This window comes from Echinops telfairi, unplaced genomic scaffold, assembly GCF_000313985.2.
Source record: "Echinops telfairi isolate 266 unplaced genomic scaffold, ASM31398v2 ScPeMD7_7416;HRSCAF=8454, whole genome shotgun sequence".
Classification (NCBI taxonomy): Eukaryota; Metazoa; Chordata; class Mammalia; order Afrosoricida; family Tenrecidae; genus Echinops; species Echinops telfairi.
In genome coordinates this window covers 1,693,423-1,711,204 of record NW_022111316.1, presented here as the reverse complement: position 1 = coordinate 1,711,204, position 17,782 = coordinate 1,693,423, and the positions used below count along the sequence as shown (strand labels likewise).

General features: G+C 44.1%; 1 protein-coding gene across 3 annotated transcripts; it reads left to right on the top strand.

The window, feature by feature from the left end:
• Nucleotides 1–2,265: 2,265 nt before the first annotated feature.
• MS4A7 (membrane spanning 4-domains A7) lies at nt 2,266–15,427 on the top strand. 3 transcript variants are annotated; one of them, XM_013007804.3, is made up of 7 exons: nt 2,266–2,388; nt 6,873–7,023; nt 9,607–9,741; nt 11,022–11,078; nt 12,580–12,777; nt 14,251–14,352; nt 15,150–15,427. In XM_013007804.3, exons 2-7 carry the CDS (start codon nt 6,877–6,879, stop codon nt 15,186–15,188), a joined length of 678 nt encoding a protein of 225 aa, XP_012863258.2. In that variant the 5' UTR covers nt 2,266–2,388; nt 6,873–6,876; the 3' UTR covers nt 15,189–15,427. The 3 variants fall into 3 exon arrangements, with proteins under 3 accessions (XP_012863258.2, XP_045153019.1, XP_045153018.1); XM_045297083.1 differs by lacking the exon at nt 2,266–2,388 and adding an exon at nt 5,449–5,588; XM_045297084.1 differs by lacking the exon at nt 14,251–14,352.
• The last annotated feature ends 2,355 nt before the right edge of the window (nt 15,428–17,782 follow it).

Here is a 17,782-nt window from a genome sequence, read left to right as displayed (position 1 = left end):
GCACCCATTTTGTCTTAAGCAATTGTATTAAGGAAGGTGAGAACCACAGAATGCTGGGTTATTAGAACAAAGTGTTCTTGCACTGAGGGCGTACATGAGTAGAGGCCCAATGTCTGTCTGCTAACTTAATACTTAACATAAAATTTATGTTTTGTTTTTTGTTTTCTTTTGTTATTTTGTTATGCTTTGCTTTGTTTTTGTGCTCGTTATTGGTTTTGCATGTATCTAGATATGATAGGCAGAATAAACAATCCAGAGGAGAAAACAATGGGACTGATGGTTCTGGGGGGACAAAGGAGAGGGGCAGGTGGGGGAAAGGAAGGGGAGTTCCAACAAATCCAGGGACAAGAGAACAACAAATGATCTAAAATCAATGGCAAAGAGGGCATAGGATACCTGGTGGGGCTTGATCAAGGCAATGTAGCTGAGAGGAATTACCAACATCCGAACGAAGGCCGAACATGTTAGCCAGACAAGAAAGAACTGGGAGACAAAGGACATGGACAGAGGTCTAAATAGAGGCATTTACATATGTAAATCTATTTTTATATAATGACAGAAAAATAGCTCTATGCACATATATTCATATATTAAGTATTAAGGTATTTTCAATTGCCTCATGTGCACATGAAAGTTGGATATTGAATAAGGAAGACCAAAGGAGAGTCAGTGCATTTGAATTATGGTGCTAATGAAGAATATTGACAGTACCATGGGCTGCCAAAAGAACAACCACATCTGTCTTGGAAGAAATACAGCCAGAATGATCCTCCAAGGCAAGGAAAGAAGACTTCATCTCACAAATGTTGGACATCTTATAAGGAGAGATCAGTCCCAGGAGAAAGACACCATGCTTGGTAAAGTATTGGCGCAACAGAAAAGAGGGAGAACGGTGACAAGATGGATGGGCACCGTGGCTGCATCAATGGGCTCAAACATAAAAACAATTGTCAGTATGACACAGGACTGGGCGGGGCATAGGGTCACTAGGAGATGGAACCAACTCAGTGGCACCTAACAACAACAACATGATGCAATGGAGATTAGGATGCTAACAGAATGGCAGATGGCTACCACCAGGCAGGCTCAAGACCGGATGGAGCAGGGCGGGCGGTGGGGTAGGCTGGGATTCTATCACTATTTCTACTCACTGGGATCTTGGGCAGATTTCTTCAACCTTATCAACCTCATCGGAGGAGAAACAGGTTGAACTATGTGCTTCTGAGTTGCTAAAACCTCCCTGATTTAGGTTCCCTTCTCCTTCAGGAAACCTAAGCCATTCGGAAGACATGATGTTACCCAGCTGCTGTTCCAGGCCATGATCCCCAGCATTTCGCTGGTCCCTCCCATGTCAATGAAGGCTGATCTCCAAAGAGGTCGGTGAATAATGTGAACGTAGCAACAACATCCCCCCAGTAATCCATACTGTCCAGGGATTGAGGTGGTCTCTCTGGTTCCAGTCCCCTGGTGTCTTCTCCAGTTAACAAGATCGAAAGCCAGAGACGGAATGAAAACCCTGTGCTATCGAGAGAGTCTAACTCAAAGGGACTCAATAGGATACAGTAGAACTGCTCCCTAGGATTTCTAAGGCTGCACATCTTTCTGGGCGCCTGGTCTTGCTCCTGCAGAGTGGCTGGTGGGTTGGAACTGCTGACCTTGTGGTTAACAGCTCAACAGGTAACCCACTACGCCACCAGGCTTTCTTAGAGACAGACGGAAGAGGCCCCTAAAGAAGCAAAAAGTGAATATTCACATGTGGTTTGCAATGTGCCAAGAGTTGGGAAATGAGAACATCAATTCTTCCAAATTAAAAAGTTAATATGACATATGTTATATATGATTATATAATTAGTATTATTACTACAATATTATTACTGTTTCTCGACTGTGTACTTTGTGCAGCATCATTATATCACTTCTCTTAAATTCCTCCAACACTTTTCTTTTTTCCTGTTCCAACACTTTTCATAGAATTATTCCCTATCCACATTTAATATGGAAAACTGAGACTAAGGGGAACTAGAGAACTGACCTAGATCCACTTAGGAATTGGTGGGACACGAGTCTCCCTGAAGATTGTATAACTCGCTCATCTGCCACTAATTCATTCTCTTATGTTCCTCCAATCTCATGTCATTTTTCCAGACCTCAAATTTAGAAAGGGGAAGCTGTGGTACACTGGCTATATCAAGTGTCGTAAGTAAAGCGAAATGCATACCCTGTGTAATCAGAAATACTCCGCGGAGAAGGGACAGGAAGTCTGAGAGGTTGTGGAACAAAGCAGTGAGCATGTGCTGGCAAGAACAGCCGGTAGGAGGTTCCAGTTGAGAGCTTCTCAGGGGAGCTGGGCCATCAGCCGTAACACATAGGACTGGGCTACACGACCAGGTAGGTACCTTGCTTTGGCTCATGTCTTTTGGGGAGATTGTCTGCTTTTGACTAGGCAGCCAGGGAACCTCAGATCTGCTTCTACTGCCTGCAGTTCGACTCTGCCTTTTAGCACGGCTGTGTGTTGGAATCGACGAGGTGACAGTGGGTGTGACCATATTCAAAGAAAGGGTCGGAAGAAAGAAAGAGAAGAATTTAAAGGACATATATGAAACCATAGAAGAAAAATAAGGCTTTCTATTCCCGTGAAAATTTACAGTCTAAGAAACCCACATGGGCTGTTGTACCTTGTCTTGTAGAGTCATTTTGAGTCAGATCTGACTGGGTGACAGTGAAATTCGGGTTTGGGGGGGGATATGAAACTGTAGTTATTGCATGAGGTTTAAGGTCCTTTTTTTCTTCTCATTTTCTTCTCAAACTGTATCCCCTTCTTTATACTGAATTTGCTACTTGATACACTTTTTTAAAACAAAGAATTACAATAACAAACAAAACGCATGCAGGTGGCATGAGAGCGAGTCCTCATCAGGCTTGCAGTTCCCATCCTCAGGTTTGGGACAAGCACACCCTGCAGTCCTTCTGTATGAGAGCTGACAAATGCAGGAAGGAGTTCCGAGCTAAAGACGCTGTTTAGTAAGATGGGGAAGAAGAAGAGGCTCCGTTGGATGAGTTGGGCTATTCAAGCGTAAAGAACCACCACCACTAAGACCTAATTCACAATAAAAAATTCATTAGACACAAAACAGCATACAGAACAAGGCAGAAGCTAAGTTACCACAAAACCAAAGGCCAAACCTACTACCACCAAGTCGAGTCTGACTCATAGCACCGCCATAGAGCAAAGTAAAACTGCTCCACTGGGTTTCTAAGCCCACGCATCCTTCCGCAACCAAGGAGAATCATCTTCCCCCACGGAATGGCTGGTGAGTTTGGACTGGTGATTTTGCAGTCCGCTGCCCAATGCTTACCCACTGTGCCACCACCTGGCTACCACCAAGTCAAAGACTGACTTGTAGCAACCCGATAGTACAGAGCAGAAGTGTTTCTGAGGGTTTATGAGACTAGATCTTCACACAGTGAAAAGCCTCGCCTTTCTCTCTCAGAGCAGCTAGTGGTTTCGAACAGCTGACTTTCCGGTTACCAGCCTAACTCATAACCCACTACCCCAGCGAGCTTCACTTTGCCACTAGGGCTCCTTAAATTATCAAAATATGAGGATAAAGACCTCCAATGCACATTCTCTAAGGTCAGTCATCCTCCTAAAGATGTGTACCAGCTGGTCAGTGGTAGCCCTTGTGCCTTAACTAGAGGAGAGGAGTCATGCAGGAACTCGGGATCAATCATAGTTAGATGGACACCCAAAATTTTGTAGGGAGTAAAGACAAATTGTGGTGTTAAACAGACTGGGTTCAAATGTTGCCTCCACTCCTTGCTAGATAACAATCTATTAACCTCTCAACGCCTCCATTTTCTCATCTCCTAATTCAAATAACAACAGCATCTATCTCTAACAATCATCCTGTAGATTAAATGGGAACCTAGGCAAAGTTCTTAATAGAGTTCATTAATTCCAAGTGCTCAATACATCTTAACAATTATCTGGAACTGTTTGGGTTTGAAACCTAGAACTTCTTCAAGCCCAATACTTGGTCCATTTCCCTGGCTTTGAGGCTGGGATATTCAGCAGAAGGACCTGGAATCATCCAGGGCAGTCTCAACTAGCTCCACTGCAGAAAGTCAGTGTCAACCCTAGTCTTTCCTGGTTCATGCCACCTCACCCCTCCCTACTCATGCCCAGAACTCAAAATTCCAAGAAATGAAAATTAGCTCTTATGAAAAGGGAACTTTCATTTTTAAAAACTCTTCAGAGAAGGTACCTGAGGCTGAGCGCACATGGGGAATTTGACTAAAGAATAAGTCAAGGTAAGACCAATGACAAAACCATTGCCATCGAGTTGACTGATTCATGGTGACATGGACTGATTCGGGGTTCCTGCAACTGTGAACCTGTATGGGAGCCGACAGCCTCATCTTTCTCCCAAGGAACATTTGGGTTGGTGGACCACTAACCCCATGGCTCAAAGTCCAGTGCTTACCCAACTGCATTACCAGGGCCCTTTAAAGATGTAGGCAGACATCACAAACAGTCCATGAGTATTGGGAAGTTCCCGGAAAAACTCAGAAAAGCACAACATAAAGCATTCAAATCCTCAGGAGTCCTTCAGGATCATACAATTATACTTTTTTTATAGGTTATGAAACTGAGGGCGAACCAGGAGAAATAATCTACCATGGTTAGCTATTAAATATCAGTGATGACATTCAGATATAACTGATAAGCTGAGAGTTTATCAGGTTGGAGATTTGAGTCTACTCAGAAAAAGTATCTAGTATATATATATATATCTAGAACAATGGTTCTCAACCTGTGGGTCATGACCCCTTTGGTGGTTGAACGACCCTTTCACAGGGGTCACCTAATGCATAACAGTAATAAATTACAGTTATGAAGTAGCAACGGAAATAATCTTAGGGTTGTGGGGGTCACCACACCATGAGGAACTATATGAAAGGGTCGTGGCATTAGGAAGGTTGAGAACCATTGCTATAGATATACCTATCCTGGATTGCCAATTCACAAAGAAAACATTAAAAAACAAACAAATGAAAACTGGCAAAACAACAAAGTGAAATAGATAAACCCCTCAGTGGAATAGGAAAGCAGGGAGTTTCCTCTTCCCAGCACCGGACTGCCTCACCTTTCTCCGGTAAAGCACTGCTGGGTTCAAACTGCTAAAGTTTTGGTTTCCAGTCAGGTGTTGAACAACTGTGCCACCAAGACTCCTTAGAGAGCCTGGAACCAACCCAAACGTTGAGGTGAAGCTTCAGGGAGCAGAGCCCTAGCACCATCGGATGATCTTAAGCCAATCTCCAAACTGGGGCCCTCAGGGGGAAGAACAAATCTGGGGAGCTTCCAAGGGACTGAGCCCTGCTGCTGACCCCCGAGAGGTCCTGCTGAGCCCTGCTGCTGACCCCCGAGAGGTCCAGTTCCCCTGCTGAGTGGCCGGACAGCAGACTGCTGACTCTCCATCACCATTGGACTTTCCAATGTGAGGAAGGAAAAGGGGAAGTTGAGAAGAAGTCGTGTGTTACAGAAAAAGAATAAATACAAGCGTCTGGGCCAAGTTGGCCCATTTCAGGTACTTCCCAGTATGCAAACACAAGCTAATAATAATTAATTCACTACTCTTTATTAAACACTTCCTATGTCCCAAGCAGAGCACTGTGTGTAACTATTTAAAAAACGAAAGTCACTTGAACTTATGAGTCCAGAGTTTCTGATGTGCAAAATGGGTTTAATGACTGTTCACTTGCAGAGTTGTTATAGGAATCAAAACTGCTATGGATGAGGGCCTGGAACTCAGCAGGAGTTCAATAAAAATGTTCATATTGATAATCATTAAGCTAATCTCAAGCAGTGTTTCCTCCTGTTGAATATAGGGTTGCTATGGGTCAAAACCAACTTCATATCATCTAAAAATAATAATAAAAATAAAATAAAACAAGTCCCGTTAAACAAGGAGGCATTCTGAGTAAGAAAGACCCTATTTGGGAAAGGGAACTAGAATAGAATTCTCCCAACAAGTTAACGAAAAGGAAATTAATATTAGGGTAGAAGACTTGGCAGTACAGGTGGGGAAAATATGTACAATCCAGGGTGGTGGTGTGTTCAAACCACAGTAGAAGAGGAGATGCTGGGGGTCAGGAAGGGAAGCTAGAAGGAGGGGCTGCTCCAGATAGATAGATAGACACATACATACATACATACATACATACATACATACATACACACATACATGCATGCATACATACATACATAGTTATATACATAGATAGGTAGATACATAGATATACAGATAGACAAATGGATAGATTTACTGTTAGGGCTACAAACCAGGACCTGTGTGAAATATTTGCCTCTCAATGGCCGGAGTCCTCTAAACTATTCCACTTTTCCTCCAGTGACAAATTATCTCCAATGGGCAGACTTTGCAAGCATGCTAGCATTCCAAGATTCCTACTGCTCCCTACATTCTGTTTTATTCCTAAAAGATAAGTCATCCCTTGCATAATGGAGAAACACCTTCTCTTTTAAAAAATAATTTTATTGGGGCTCTTATGAATATTATAATAATCCAAAAATCAATTAGATCAAGCAAACGTATACATATGCTGCCATTGTCATTTTCAAAACATTACCTTTCTACTTGAGCCCTTGTTAACAGCCTCTCTTTTTCCCCTCCCTCTCTGCCCCTCCCACCCTCGTGAATCTTGGATAAATTATATGTTGTTATTATTTTCAAATCTTACACTATCCCTTCACCCAGGTGAGAAACACCTTCTTAAGTCACTGAAACATCCCTAGGAGGCTGTTGCCTCTCAGTCAAACCCCGAGTATTAACTGAGTTCTTCGTCTTTTCCAGCATCATGTTTTCACAGCCCCCAACCAAAAAGACCTTGAACACCTTCATTGCAAAGGACAACATTGCTCCACAAAGAGAAAAATCTGGACATGCCTACCCCAAAGAGGATGACCCAAAGAGGGATCTTCAAAAGGAAGCCACAGTTCTTGGGGTAAATTAATGTAATTATAAGGATAACACTGAGGAATTACATTGGAAATATATATCTACAGATTTACAATGGATCTGGAAGGATGTTTTCTTAACCTTGGCTGACTCAAGGCCCATTGGAACATAAACATAAAATGGGGCTTTATAGAGAGACAATATCCTCCTAAAGCCGTTTGGTAAACTAATTAGACAATAGGACATCCCCTCAAAGAGAGGTCACAGGGAAGAGATGAGCCAGTCAGGGTGCAGAATAGCACCAATGAAACACACAACTTTCCTCTAGCTCTTTGGGGCTTCCTTCCCCCGATTATCATGACTCCAATTCTGCCTTACAGATAGGTTTAGACAAGAACATGTACACTGCTACAGAAAAGAGCCCACAACACAGGGAATCCAGGGTAGATAAACCTCTCAGGGCCAACAAGGAGAGTAGAGATACCAGGAGTGGGGAGAAAGGATGAATAGATCCCAAGGACCAATCTATAACCCCTCCCAGGGGGATGAATAACTGAAAAGAAGGTGAGGGAAGATAGAGGGTGATATAGGATATGAAAATAATAATCTATAACTTAATCAAAGGTTCATGAGAGAGGGCAGGTGGGGGAAGGAGGGGGAAGAAATAGGGAGGTGATATCAGGGGCTCAAGTGGGAAGATAATGCTTTGAAAATGATGATGGCAGCATACGTGCGAATGTGCTTGACCCACTGGATGAATGTATGGGTTGTGAGAAGAGATGTAAGAGCCCCCAATAAAAGTAAGGGGGGGGGGGAGGTAAAAAAAATAAAATAATAATGCCATTTTCACTTGAATGCTATTCAAGTAAATCTCTCCTAATTTGTCTTTAGGAGTGTAGAGTTGTTGGGACTAATCATATGATTTTACCCATTATGATTAAACTGAATCTCAAACCTTTATTTTTAACCTTCTGAGATGAGAAAATTAGACTCATTATGTTTTTACTTCCTGTTTTCATGAGTTACTACAAGTGACTGGATTATCAATCCCTCCTATCCAAGACTTTCACCCCCACACACTTCTGAACATCCTCTTTTAAGAATCAAATCCTACCCATTCCAATTTTGGAACTTACCGTATATGTCATGTGGAATTCAGGTTCAGATAACAGCATGATGTCTGCCTTCAGTCTTTTCTTTTCATTGATTTGTTCTCCTCAAAGTCCCCTTCCTCTGTTGTGGAATCAGAAGGACTGTTTTCATGGCAACCCTGGCCCCTGGTCATAGAGGTGAAGTTGGGTAGCCTCTCTGTTTCTCATACTCCCAGACCGCTCTTTCTTCCTTACCCCTAAAACCACCTGCAGTGGAATCCCATGGGCTCCTAGAGAATTCGCTCCCTCGTTTCTCTTCTCCAGACCATTTCGCTGTTCTCCTTGAAGATGTTCACACCCCCCTCCCCGATCACTGCCACTTCCTCCACAAAAGGTCCTGCCAAAGGTTGAGCTTTTTCAATGTTTACTTTGATGATCATTTCAATACCATGGCCTGGATCCTGTCAGTAAATTCGCAAAAACAACAGCAACTGTCTGTCTACATTCCATGTAATGAACTTGATGAGGGAAAAATAAATGGAACAACTTGGGATTTGGAAGCAAGAGTTCTGCTTTTAATAGACTTCTCTCCTGATTCTGTTTCATCAGCTATAACTTGAGATAGAAATAAGTTATTTGCTTGCTTCATGGTTTACTATAATATACACATAGCATAATGCCTGGGGAACGGCTTTATCCATGCTAACTGGATGCTTCATCGCAGAGTGCTTTTAATTTAAGGTTTATTTGAAGGTTTTATTTGAAGATTTACCATAGATTTTTCAGAGCCTGGCATTTGAGCTGAGCAGAATAGGTTCTATGTCCAAGTGTCTCACTTGTTCGTGGAACAGTAGGACAAAGCTTTGCATTGGGATGTAGAGTGACAGCTCAAATGCTCCCAGGAGCACAAGGAAAATGGAGGTGGAGGCTGAAGCTGTTGTAATAGACGTAGGAAGCTGGGAAAGGTAGTGTTGGGGCTCCCTATGAGCAAGAATGAATGCTGTTACACAATGATTCAACTAGTTGACTATGAACACCCAAGCCAAACCCACTACCATTGAGTCAATACTGCCTCTTGGTGTCCATATATAGGGTGTCTGAGTCTGCAAATCCATATAGGAGCAGGAAGCCTCGTCTTTCTTCCAGGAGCAGCTGGTAGATGTGAACTTCCAATCATGTGGTTAATAATCCAACACTTTACCTGGCCAGCCATGTATTGTGAACCCAACTCTCAAAATGAAACTCACTGCCATCGAATTAATGCCAACTCCTACTGACCTATAGGACAGGGTACAACTGCCCATGTGAGTTTCTGAGACTGTCCATTATTGATGAGAGTAGAAAGCTCCAGCCATCTCCAGAGGAGGGGACCTGAAAATAAGAAGTGCCTTATGATTTCATACCATTGCATGCATATATCATGTCCTGTCCATGGCATACTGAAATAAACCTGAGTGGAGAAGTTTAGTTAAGTCATCTTGGGGGGTGAAGTGGGCCAATTCTTACAATCCCTTTCCCCACCTACTCTTGTCTTACAGACCATCCAGATTCTGTCTTGCCTGATGATCTCAAGTTTAGGAGCAATCTTGGTTTCTGCTCCCTACTTTTCCCACTTCAACCCAGAAGTTTCTGCCGGTTTTTTAGCTGGATATGCATTTGTTGGATCTCTGTGTGTGAGTAGAGTGGGATTTCTAAGCATGGGTGTGCTTTATAAATGCTAATTTGGTACTTTGTCATGGGGTAACTTTGTCCCCAAGAAGCTTGGGACACAGAAGCCCAAGGCCTTAAGTTTCCCTCTACTATTGTCCTCACATGATGTCTCTAGAAAAGTGCCTTGGGTAAAACTTTTCAGGAAATGACATTACAGGACTGATGCCTTGATGTTTTGCCAGGCATAGGGGGCTTGGATGATGCCACTCGAGTCTCTCTTATTCAAATATATGCCAACTAGTAGGTAGAAAGTGAGAAGGTCCTTTTTAAAGAGTGAAATGTGTACCACTGTTAGAAGGCACTGGTTTGCACAGAATAAGATTAGCGATGATAGGGTTCATAGGAAAACAGAGGCATGTAGGCTGTGTTCATAGAAATTCCTGACCACTTAGAAAACTCTTTTAATTATCTTCTACTCAATGGCTCATAAAGCCCGTGGACATGCCCCCCTCCCCCTCCAATGGCTCACCATCTCACCTGTCCCACAAAGGGATGCTTCTTTCCCAGGTAGTGTCTTTCACAAAGGGGGAAAAGGAACCTGATCGGAGCATATAAACAATATGAAGGCACTACCTCTGTTAGGTCATACACAGAGGATCTGCTCCTGTCCCCAAATAGAATGTACCCCTTTCTTCTCCCGGCCAGTGACTGGACAACCCACATTCTCCTGTGAAAACTAGAATCACGTTGACCTGCTGATAACACAGGATGCTCCTTGGGACTATCCAGCCTCAAGGAGCAAACCTAACTGGTGTTTCAGCTGCTGAGAACATCTTTCTACCACAAGTCAGAGCCTTACTACCGCTGCAATCAAATACTGACTTGGTGGGGCTGCAAAAGTAAATGCTGACACTTTATCCTCACAAGAGTTTGTAATTCCCAAGGAGGTGAAGAGTGATTTTTTTTTCTGAAAGAAGGTAGTCGGCCAAGTAAATCTGGCAACCTATCCTCCTCTCTGTCAATCCTATGATTTAGCAATGTTCCTCCCTCCAACATAATACCTCTCTACGTCTCCTCAGCCTTTAGAAGTCCACTAATATCAATCCTCCGCATCTGCCTGTTCTTCAAATTCCATGTAAGCACCATGAGGGCAGAAATGGCACCTACCTGTTGGTGTAGACCACCCACCATTCCTGAAGTGCCATTTCCCTGGAGGCTTTTATTGACTGAATAACTCGCAGTACCATAGTAGCCACGTTTCAACAAGCAAATGGAGCTGACTGGTTCTTTCTTGTCCGAACAGTTTGCCGTCACTGGAGTCCTCTCAATTATTTCTGGGAAAAAATCAACTAAGCCCTTTGTAAGTATGGAAATCATCACATCTCGGCTGGTTGGAACTGAAGGAAATTAAGAGATACATTTTCTAGTTAAAAGATCTCTATTTTTCAGTTTTGAGAAGTGAAACTCTTAGCAGGTGAGGGACACTGAGATCTGAGTGGCCTAAGCAGAATTCATCATAGAATACAGATTCCTTGTCTTCTAGACTAGCCCCTATTCTCCCCAGAAGTCATACTCCTGTATGATATTCAACCTTTGGAAGGGGGCTGCTTCAGTTGTTAAAGCATTAGGAATTTTCAGATATGCCAGGCCAAAAGCAGAGTTCCCAAACTAAGAGCAGGCTGACTGAGACAAGGAGAGGCCTTTCTTTGCCCCGAGTTGTCTCAAGGGCAATGGCGGCCACATGTTGACATGTGTGTTACATTCAGAATCCATGTAGTTGTCAAGCCATTTCAGCATAGCTTTCCCTTTCTGTGTATTCGGGGGACTTGGAAAGCCACTTTGAATATGAGGAGAATGTTTATCTTACATGTTTTATAAAAGGGAAAATCGAAGCTCAGAGCAGGAAGGAACATAGTCCAACACAGTTTGCTGGTGGGTGAATAAGAGAATGCATGAATAATTCCAGGGCCAGTGCTGGACTTTGAAGCTCAGACTTTATTCTTCTAAGGCCAGAGCTCTGACCCTGTCCCACGATACAACATGGACTATTAACCTAGTACCCCAGCCCCTAGGTTCAGGCTGCTGCTTCAAGATTCGGATTACACACCAACTTTATTCATCTGTGACCCTGGGATCTTCCTGGGTCAGGATGTGGCTTTTCCTTGAATCACCTGTGTGCCTGTGTGATACAGGCAAATGCAAAGGTGCAAAGGCCTTACTTGCTTCCTCCGTTCCCCACCTCTGCTTTTTGTGGGGGAGGCCGCTACAGTCTGATAAATTCTTATTTCTGAGAGAGTAGATGAGAGAGCTGGAGAGTCTAAACCTCTGACCCCCACCAACTAAGGAAATTAAACTTTTACACTTGCCGGGACTCCCAGTCCAGAAAGAGAGGAGAGAAGAGATCATTCCTCTCTCCAAAGAGGAAATGATTCATGCATTCTCTTATTCAACCAGACAACAGCAGCAGCAGCAGCAAACCACACTCACTGCCGTCTAGCTGAGTCTGCCTCATCGTGACTCTGTAGGAAAGGGCAGAACTGCTCCTGTGGGCTTTCTGAGACTGTAGCTCTCTTGAAAAGACTCATCTTCCTCCCTGCAAGCAAGCAGCTGGTGTTTTTGAACATCTGACCTCGTGGTTAACAGCCCAATGTGTAACCCACTACCAGCATTTACTAATTGCATCAGGTGACATAAAAAAAAAAAGTGAGAAGGAAAAAACAAAGCATTGAAATACAATCTGTGCCCCCTAGGAGTTAGACGGGGAACAGACTCAGGAAGCACCATTGAGTGCAACGGGCAGAGGGGTGATGGTGGCAGGGCTGCTTTGGGGCTGAGGAACCAATGCAGAATTTCTCTCCCAGGCCATGAGCAGCCTGACCGCAAGTGCACTGAGCTCTGTGGCTGCTGGAGCAGGCCTCATCCTCCTCATCGACAGCCTGGTGGCCCTGGGGGCTGCGTCTCAGCCGTGTGACTCGGAAAAGACCTATCTATCTTACGCAGCCTACTACTATTCACTCTATGAAACCAAGGACTGTCTCCTGGCGGGTGCCAGTCTAACAGTAAGTAGTTTCGGCATCAATATGCTGTCAGGCGACATCCCAGCATGCCTCTTTTGCATAACCTTTACTTTTTCAGCTGTTTCTCGTCCTGTTGGCCAGCGTACTGGAGACAGACACACCTCACAAAGACATACGACGGAGAGAGATCTCTCATCTGGTTGCATGGCACCTGGAATGTATTGTGTAGAGGGAAAAGGGAAATAGGGGCAGCCATAGGCGAGCTGCCTCTTCTGTAGTCATTTTAGAATAGGAGGTATTCCAACCTCAGCAGGTTTAGCCCTTACAGTCCCCTTATGGAGCAGGCATTTTCTCCTCAACATAATCAGACATGTTCCTTTTTCTTTGCACTTGACTTTGATTTGAGACATCTTAGTAAACAGCTAAGTAACATTGTGATTACAACTTGAGTTGGTCATTGCAATCAGCAGTTCGAAACCATCAGCTGCTGGGGAGAAAGACCAAGCTTTCTTCTCCCATGTAGAGTTACAGTCTTGGAAACCCACTGGGGCAGTTCTACCTTGTCTCACAGGATTGCTATGAGTCGGCTTGGATTCCAGGTAGAGAGTGGCTTTGAGATGATCTCCTCTGGATCCCTTTGGTGGGGTTTGAAGTTCTTACCCCTTAGAGAAGTCCCTGGAGAAGAACTGGAGGGACAGGGACAAAGGGGAAAGAAAGCCCTGAAGAAGATGGATTGACACCATGGCTTCCACAATGAGCTCCAGCATGGGGACAATTGTCAGGAGGGCACAGAACAGGGCAGTTTCATTCTGTTGTGCACCGGGTCACTGTCAGTCAGACCGACTTGATGACACCTAACAACAACAACAACAACAACACAACAACCCCTTAGAGATGTTCATCTTCTCATTGTTGATAAGAGTAGAGTAGAGGTCTGAAGTGGGGACTAGAATAAGCTACTTAATGCTTAATTCCACCACAGGCGTGCATATGTACACTGTAGTCAATGAGGCCTAGAACTTGCACCGTTAGCCCAAATGCATAATTATTCATCTTTGGCCCAGTTGGACTGTGGGAAATGAGAGGAGGTGAGGGCAGGTGTGGGCTGACCGATGGCGTCAAGTCCTAGAGACAGGCCAACATCTCTGAGCAACATTTTTCTTGCCAAGTTTTGCCCAACTCTGATGGTCATGATTTATCAAGGGTGACAATCCTGGCTTAGCTGCTCTTCTCACGTTAAACTGACTCATGGTGATAAGTCATAAACTACGACTTTGACGAGAAAGACTTTTTCCTCTGTGACTTCTCCAAAGAGAGGCGCAGAGACCAAGGCGGCATCTCTCCTTCCTTTGAATCTCTGCTACTCAGAGATACGACAGAGAACAGAAAAGAGGGCTGATCCATTCTCAGACGCTTATTCTCTGCATTGGTAGGGCCTCCGTCCCTTTAGCCACGCTCAGCCAGGCACAGGGGCTGCTTTGATCAGACCCCAACCACTCACGGCCCCATTTGCAGGGCGTGCTGGTGGTCATGCTGATCTTCACTGCGCTGGAACTGCTCCTTGCGGGGTGTGCATCTGCCCTTTGGTGGAAACAGATCCACACCAACCACCCTGGGGTGAGTATGTTGACATGCCAGGGAGTACCTGCTGTGGCCCAAGGTCTGCGCTCAGATGAACTAACTAGGCCCATGAGGTGGCAGAAAGAGGAATCCATAATGGGTCCTGACCATGTGGAAGTGGTCTTCAGAGTGGAAAATGAGTTGAATGAATTGCTGGTTCTTGATGAACCTCTAGTATCTAGAGGGAAGCAGACCAGTTAGAGAACTACGGACTATGAAGCCAGTTGGCTTTAGAAATCTCCAGGGACAAGCCCTTGGGAGAAAGCCAGAGCTTGCCAAAAGCCACATGGAAAGTGGGCTGACTTGGAGAGCCTGCATTCCCTCCCTCTTGTCCTAAACACCATGCCTTCCTCCCGAGACTGTCTCTATAGCAAGGTACCCTGGCTGATATGATTAGATTTCACAAGGACCTCTCTTTTTTTGTTTGTTTGTTTTGTTTGTTTGTTTCTGGTTTCCTGTGCTCTCCTCCTGCCTCTTGATATGATCATCTTAAAGCCCTTCTGTTTCTCCTAAGTGCCGCCACGGATACTGCCAAATCAAATTATTCAGACTATTAAAGGGAGCTGACGAATTGTAGCTCAACTCTGATTTTATTATGAACAGGAAAAATTATGAGCAGGCTGGGGCATGGCAGTTGTTTGAATGAATAGTGGTGCAATTATATGTGATGGTACAGTCAGGGAAAAAAAACCATGACTGTGCAAAATCTAAGGGAAAGGTGTAAGTATAGGACAACAACAAAAAATACCCCAGTATCAGAATTAAAGAATCACTAACACATTTTCTCTTTTCAGAGTATGTTTTTCCTGCCTTGGTCACAGGAACATATATGATATATCAAAAAGTGTGAACATGAGTAACTCTTGACCCAGAAGAAAGAAAAAAAAAAAAGAAAACACTAGTACTCCAGCAGTGTGACAAGACTTGTGCAAAATCTCAGCCACCTCAGAGGCTAAGAAGCTTCAAACAAATAGTATCTTGATTTGTTCACAGTAAATCATTGTATTTCTTTTGCAATTTCCCCCAAACCCAAGGCAATAAATGTTTATTAGTCAGTCTTCTGAAATGGCCATTGAGTTGTCTTCATGAATGTTCTCTCATTGTTCCCTACATGCTCTCTGGGTTCTAAAATACATTGCGATGGCTACACAGGCACTCACAGACAAACTTGACTAAAGGGTTTATTAAGGAAGTTAACAAGTTGGAATGCCAGTGAGAAATGCTCAGTCGTTTACCAGGGCATGGTACAAAATTTCAAGTCTGCTAATAAATGCCTAACGGGGCATACTACTCTGCTGTAAGCTCACCCAGAAGGCATTTAGTTCAAGCTCCAAGAGGCAGCAAGACCCACCTCCCTGGACTAAGTGTCCAGAGGCATTCCATTCCAGTAAGCCTCAGCTCAAAGGCTCTGCTCCACTTTTGTGGGACAGCAAGTCGAACTTCCCCAATTGTCCAGAGGCACCCTACTCCGAAAGCCATCCTGATGCACAAAACTACTCATCTCTTGCTCTGTGGGTTGGGAAATCCATCATTCTGTTCCGTGCTCTGGCTCCTGGTTTTACTGCTGCTCCTCCGGTGGTATAGCTGTCATCTGGATCCAAGAGGTTCACCGCGCAGGGCTTTGGGTCCAAAGGGTGAGCTCCATTCCTGGCTCTTGCTGGTAATGAGGTCTCTCCTCCTGCTTCTCAGAGGGCTCCTTTTATATGCTGTAGGAGGGCACGCCAGGGAATCCAATTCACAATTACTCACAGGGAATCTTATCTTCCCCGCATCTCTTTTACCAGGCCCCTATTGGGATAGATCACTTGGCGGAGTTAGAGCCTTCAGCTAGAAGATCCACATTCAATCACTCACTGGTCCTGCAGCCAGAAACTGTTCTGGGCTACACTGTGCAGAAAGTAGTGACAAAGAAAGTAAACACTCTTGGGCTACTCTATGTTGCTAGTGTCAAAGGACTAAGGCATAGGGGTTACGCAGACTCTTATGTTCACTCTCATGCTGTTTAAAGGTTTTTTTCCTTGGGGTTGCAAGAGGATATTCATTAAAAGGATGGTTGAAAGATGATAAATGTTCCCTAGTGGCTCAGCAGGGTAAGTATCAGGCTGCTAACTGGAAGGGTAGTGGGTTGAGCCCAGCAGCGCCTCTTGGGAGAAAGATGAGACAGTTGGCTTCCATCAGACTTACAGCCTGGGAAACCCCATGGCACAGCGGTACTCCTTCCCTACGGATCGGAATCCACTCCACGCAGCGAGTGCACAAGAGAACAGAGTCAGAAACCTGTTGTCTCTAGGAACAGACACGCTCTTTGAAGCCTGGGTGTGAAAGAACAGAGAGGCTATCTTAAAGGCGAGTACTGCCATAAGAAAAACGCCACAGGGGTTAAAGAAATGCATTTCCTCACCGTTCAGGAGGCTACAACTGTGTGGGTGTGGCTCTGGGGGGAAGGTCCTTCTTTGTCTAATTCACCCTCTGGGAATTGCCAGCAACCCTTGACCTTCCCGGGCTTATAGATCTGCCATGTGTTTCTGTCTTCATATTGGTGTTCCCCTGTGTGGGTGCCTTTAAATAAATCAGAAACTATTCGATTTAGAAACCCCCTAATCTGTTATAATCTCGTTTTCAGAACAAAAGAATGTTCCATTTCCCAACAGGATTACAGCTTCAGGTACTGGGACCAACATTTTAATATGTGGCTTAAAAGGGCACAATTCAATCCATGAAAAAGGTATTTATCCGAAAAAAGGCAATAGGTTCTTTCTATGCTCACTCTGCAGTGATTTTACCACCTACCTCCCCCGCCCCCCACACACCCAAGAGGATTTGGCAATAAGCCCCGGTGACTTAGTGGGTTACAAGCTGTACTACTGATAGTTCAAGTCCACCAACACCTGTGTAGGAGAAAGATGAGGCTTTCTTCTCCCATAAAAATGTATAGCCTCTGAAACCCACGAGAACAGTTCTACTCTGTCCTCAGGATTAGAGTCAGAACTGACTTGAAGGTAGTGAGTTTGGAATTTTTGGGTTGTAAACAGTTTTCAGTTGTCCCAACTAGGGGAAGGCTGCTGGTAGAAGCCAGGAACACTGCTAAATATCTTACAATGCACAAAACAATCTTCCACAACAGAAAATTATAGGACCCAATCTAACCACTGACGTTGAACTGCTATTTGTGGTGCCATAAATTGGGAAACACTCCAGCTAATATTTGCATTTATTTCTGGATTTGTGAGTTAAAATTTGAGTTTTGATAGTCCAAATCATAACAAATATAGGGAATGAAAAATAACTAATTAATTAATTGATTGCTTTTTTAAAGGCAAGCAAACTAATTGCCTTCATTTAATTCTGACTGAGGCAACCCTAGGGGACAAATGAAAACTGCTCCATAGAATATGTGTGTGTGTGTGTATGTGTATATATATATATA

Excerpts from the sequence above, each read along its gene's own strand:
- MS4A7 (XM_013007804.3), top strand. The coding sequence starts at position 6,877 with ATGTTTTCACAGCCCCCAACCAAAAAGACCTTGAACACCTTCATTGCA. Across the intron at positions 7,024-9,606 it reads AGGAAGCCACAGTTCTTGGG|ACCATCCAGATTCTGTCTTG; the intron begins GTAAATTAATGT and ends CTTGTCTTACAG. Across the intron at positions 14,353-15,149 it reads TCCACACCAACCACCCTGGG|AGTATGTTTTTCCTGCCTTG; the intron begins GTGAGTATGTTG and ends TTCTCTTTTCAG.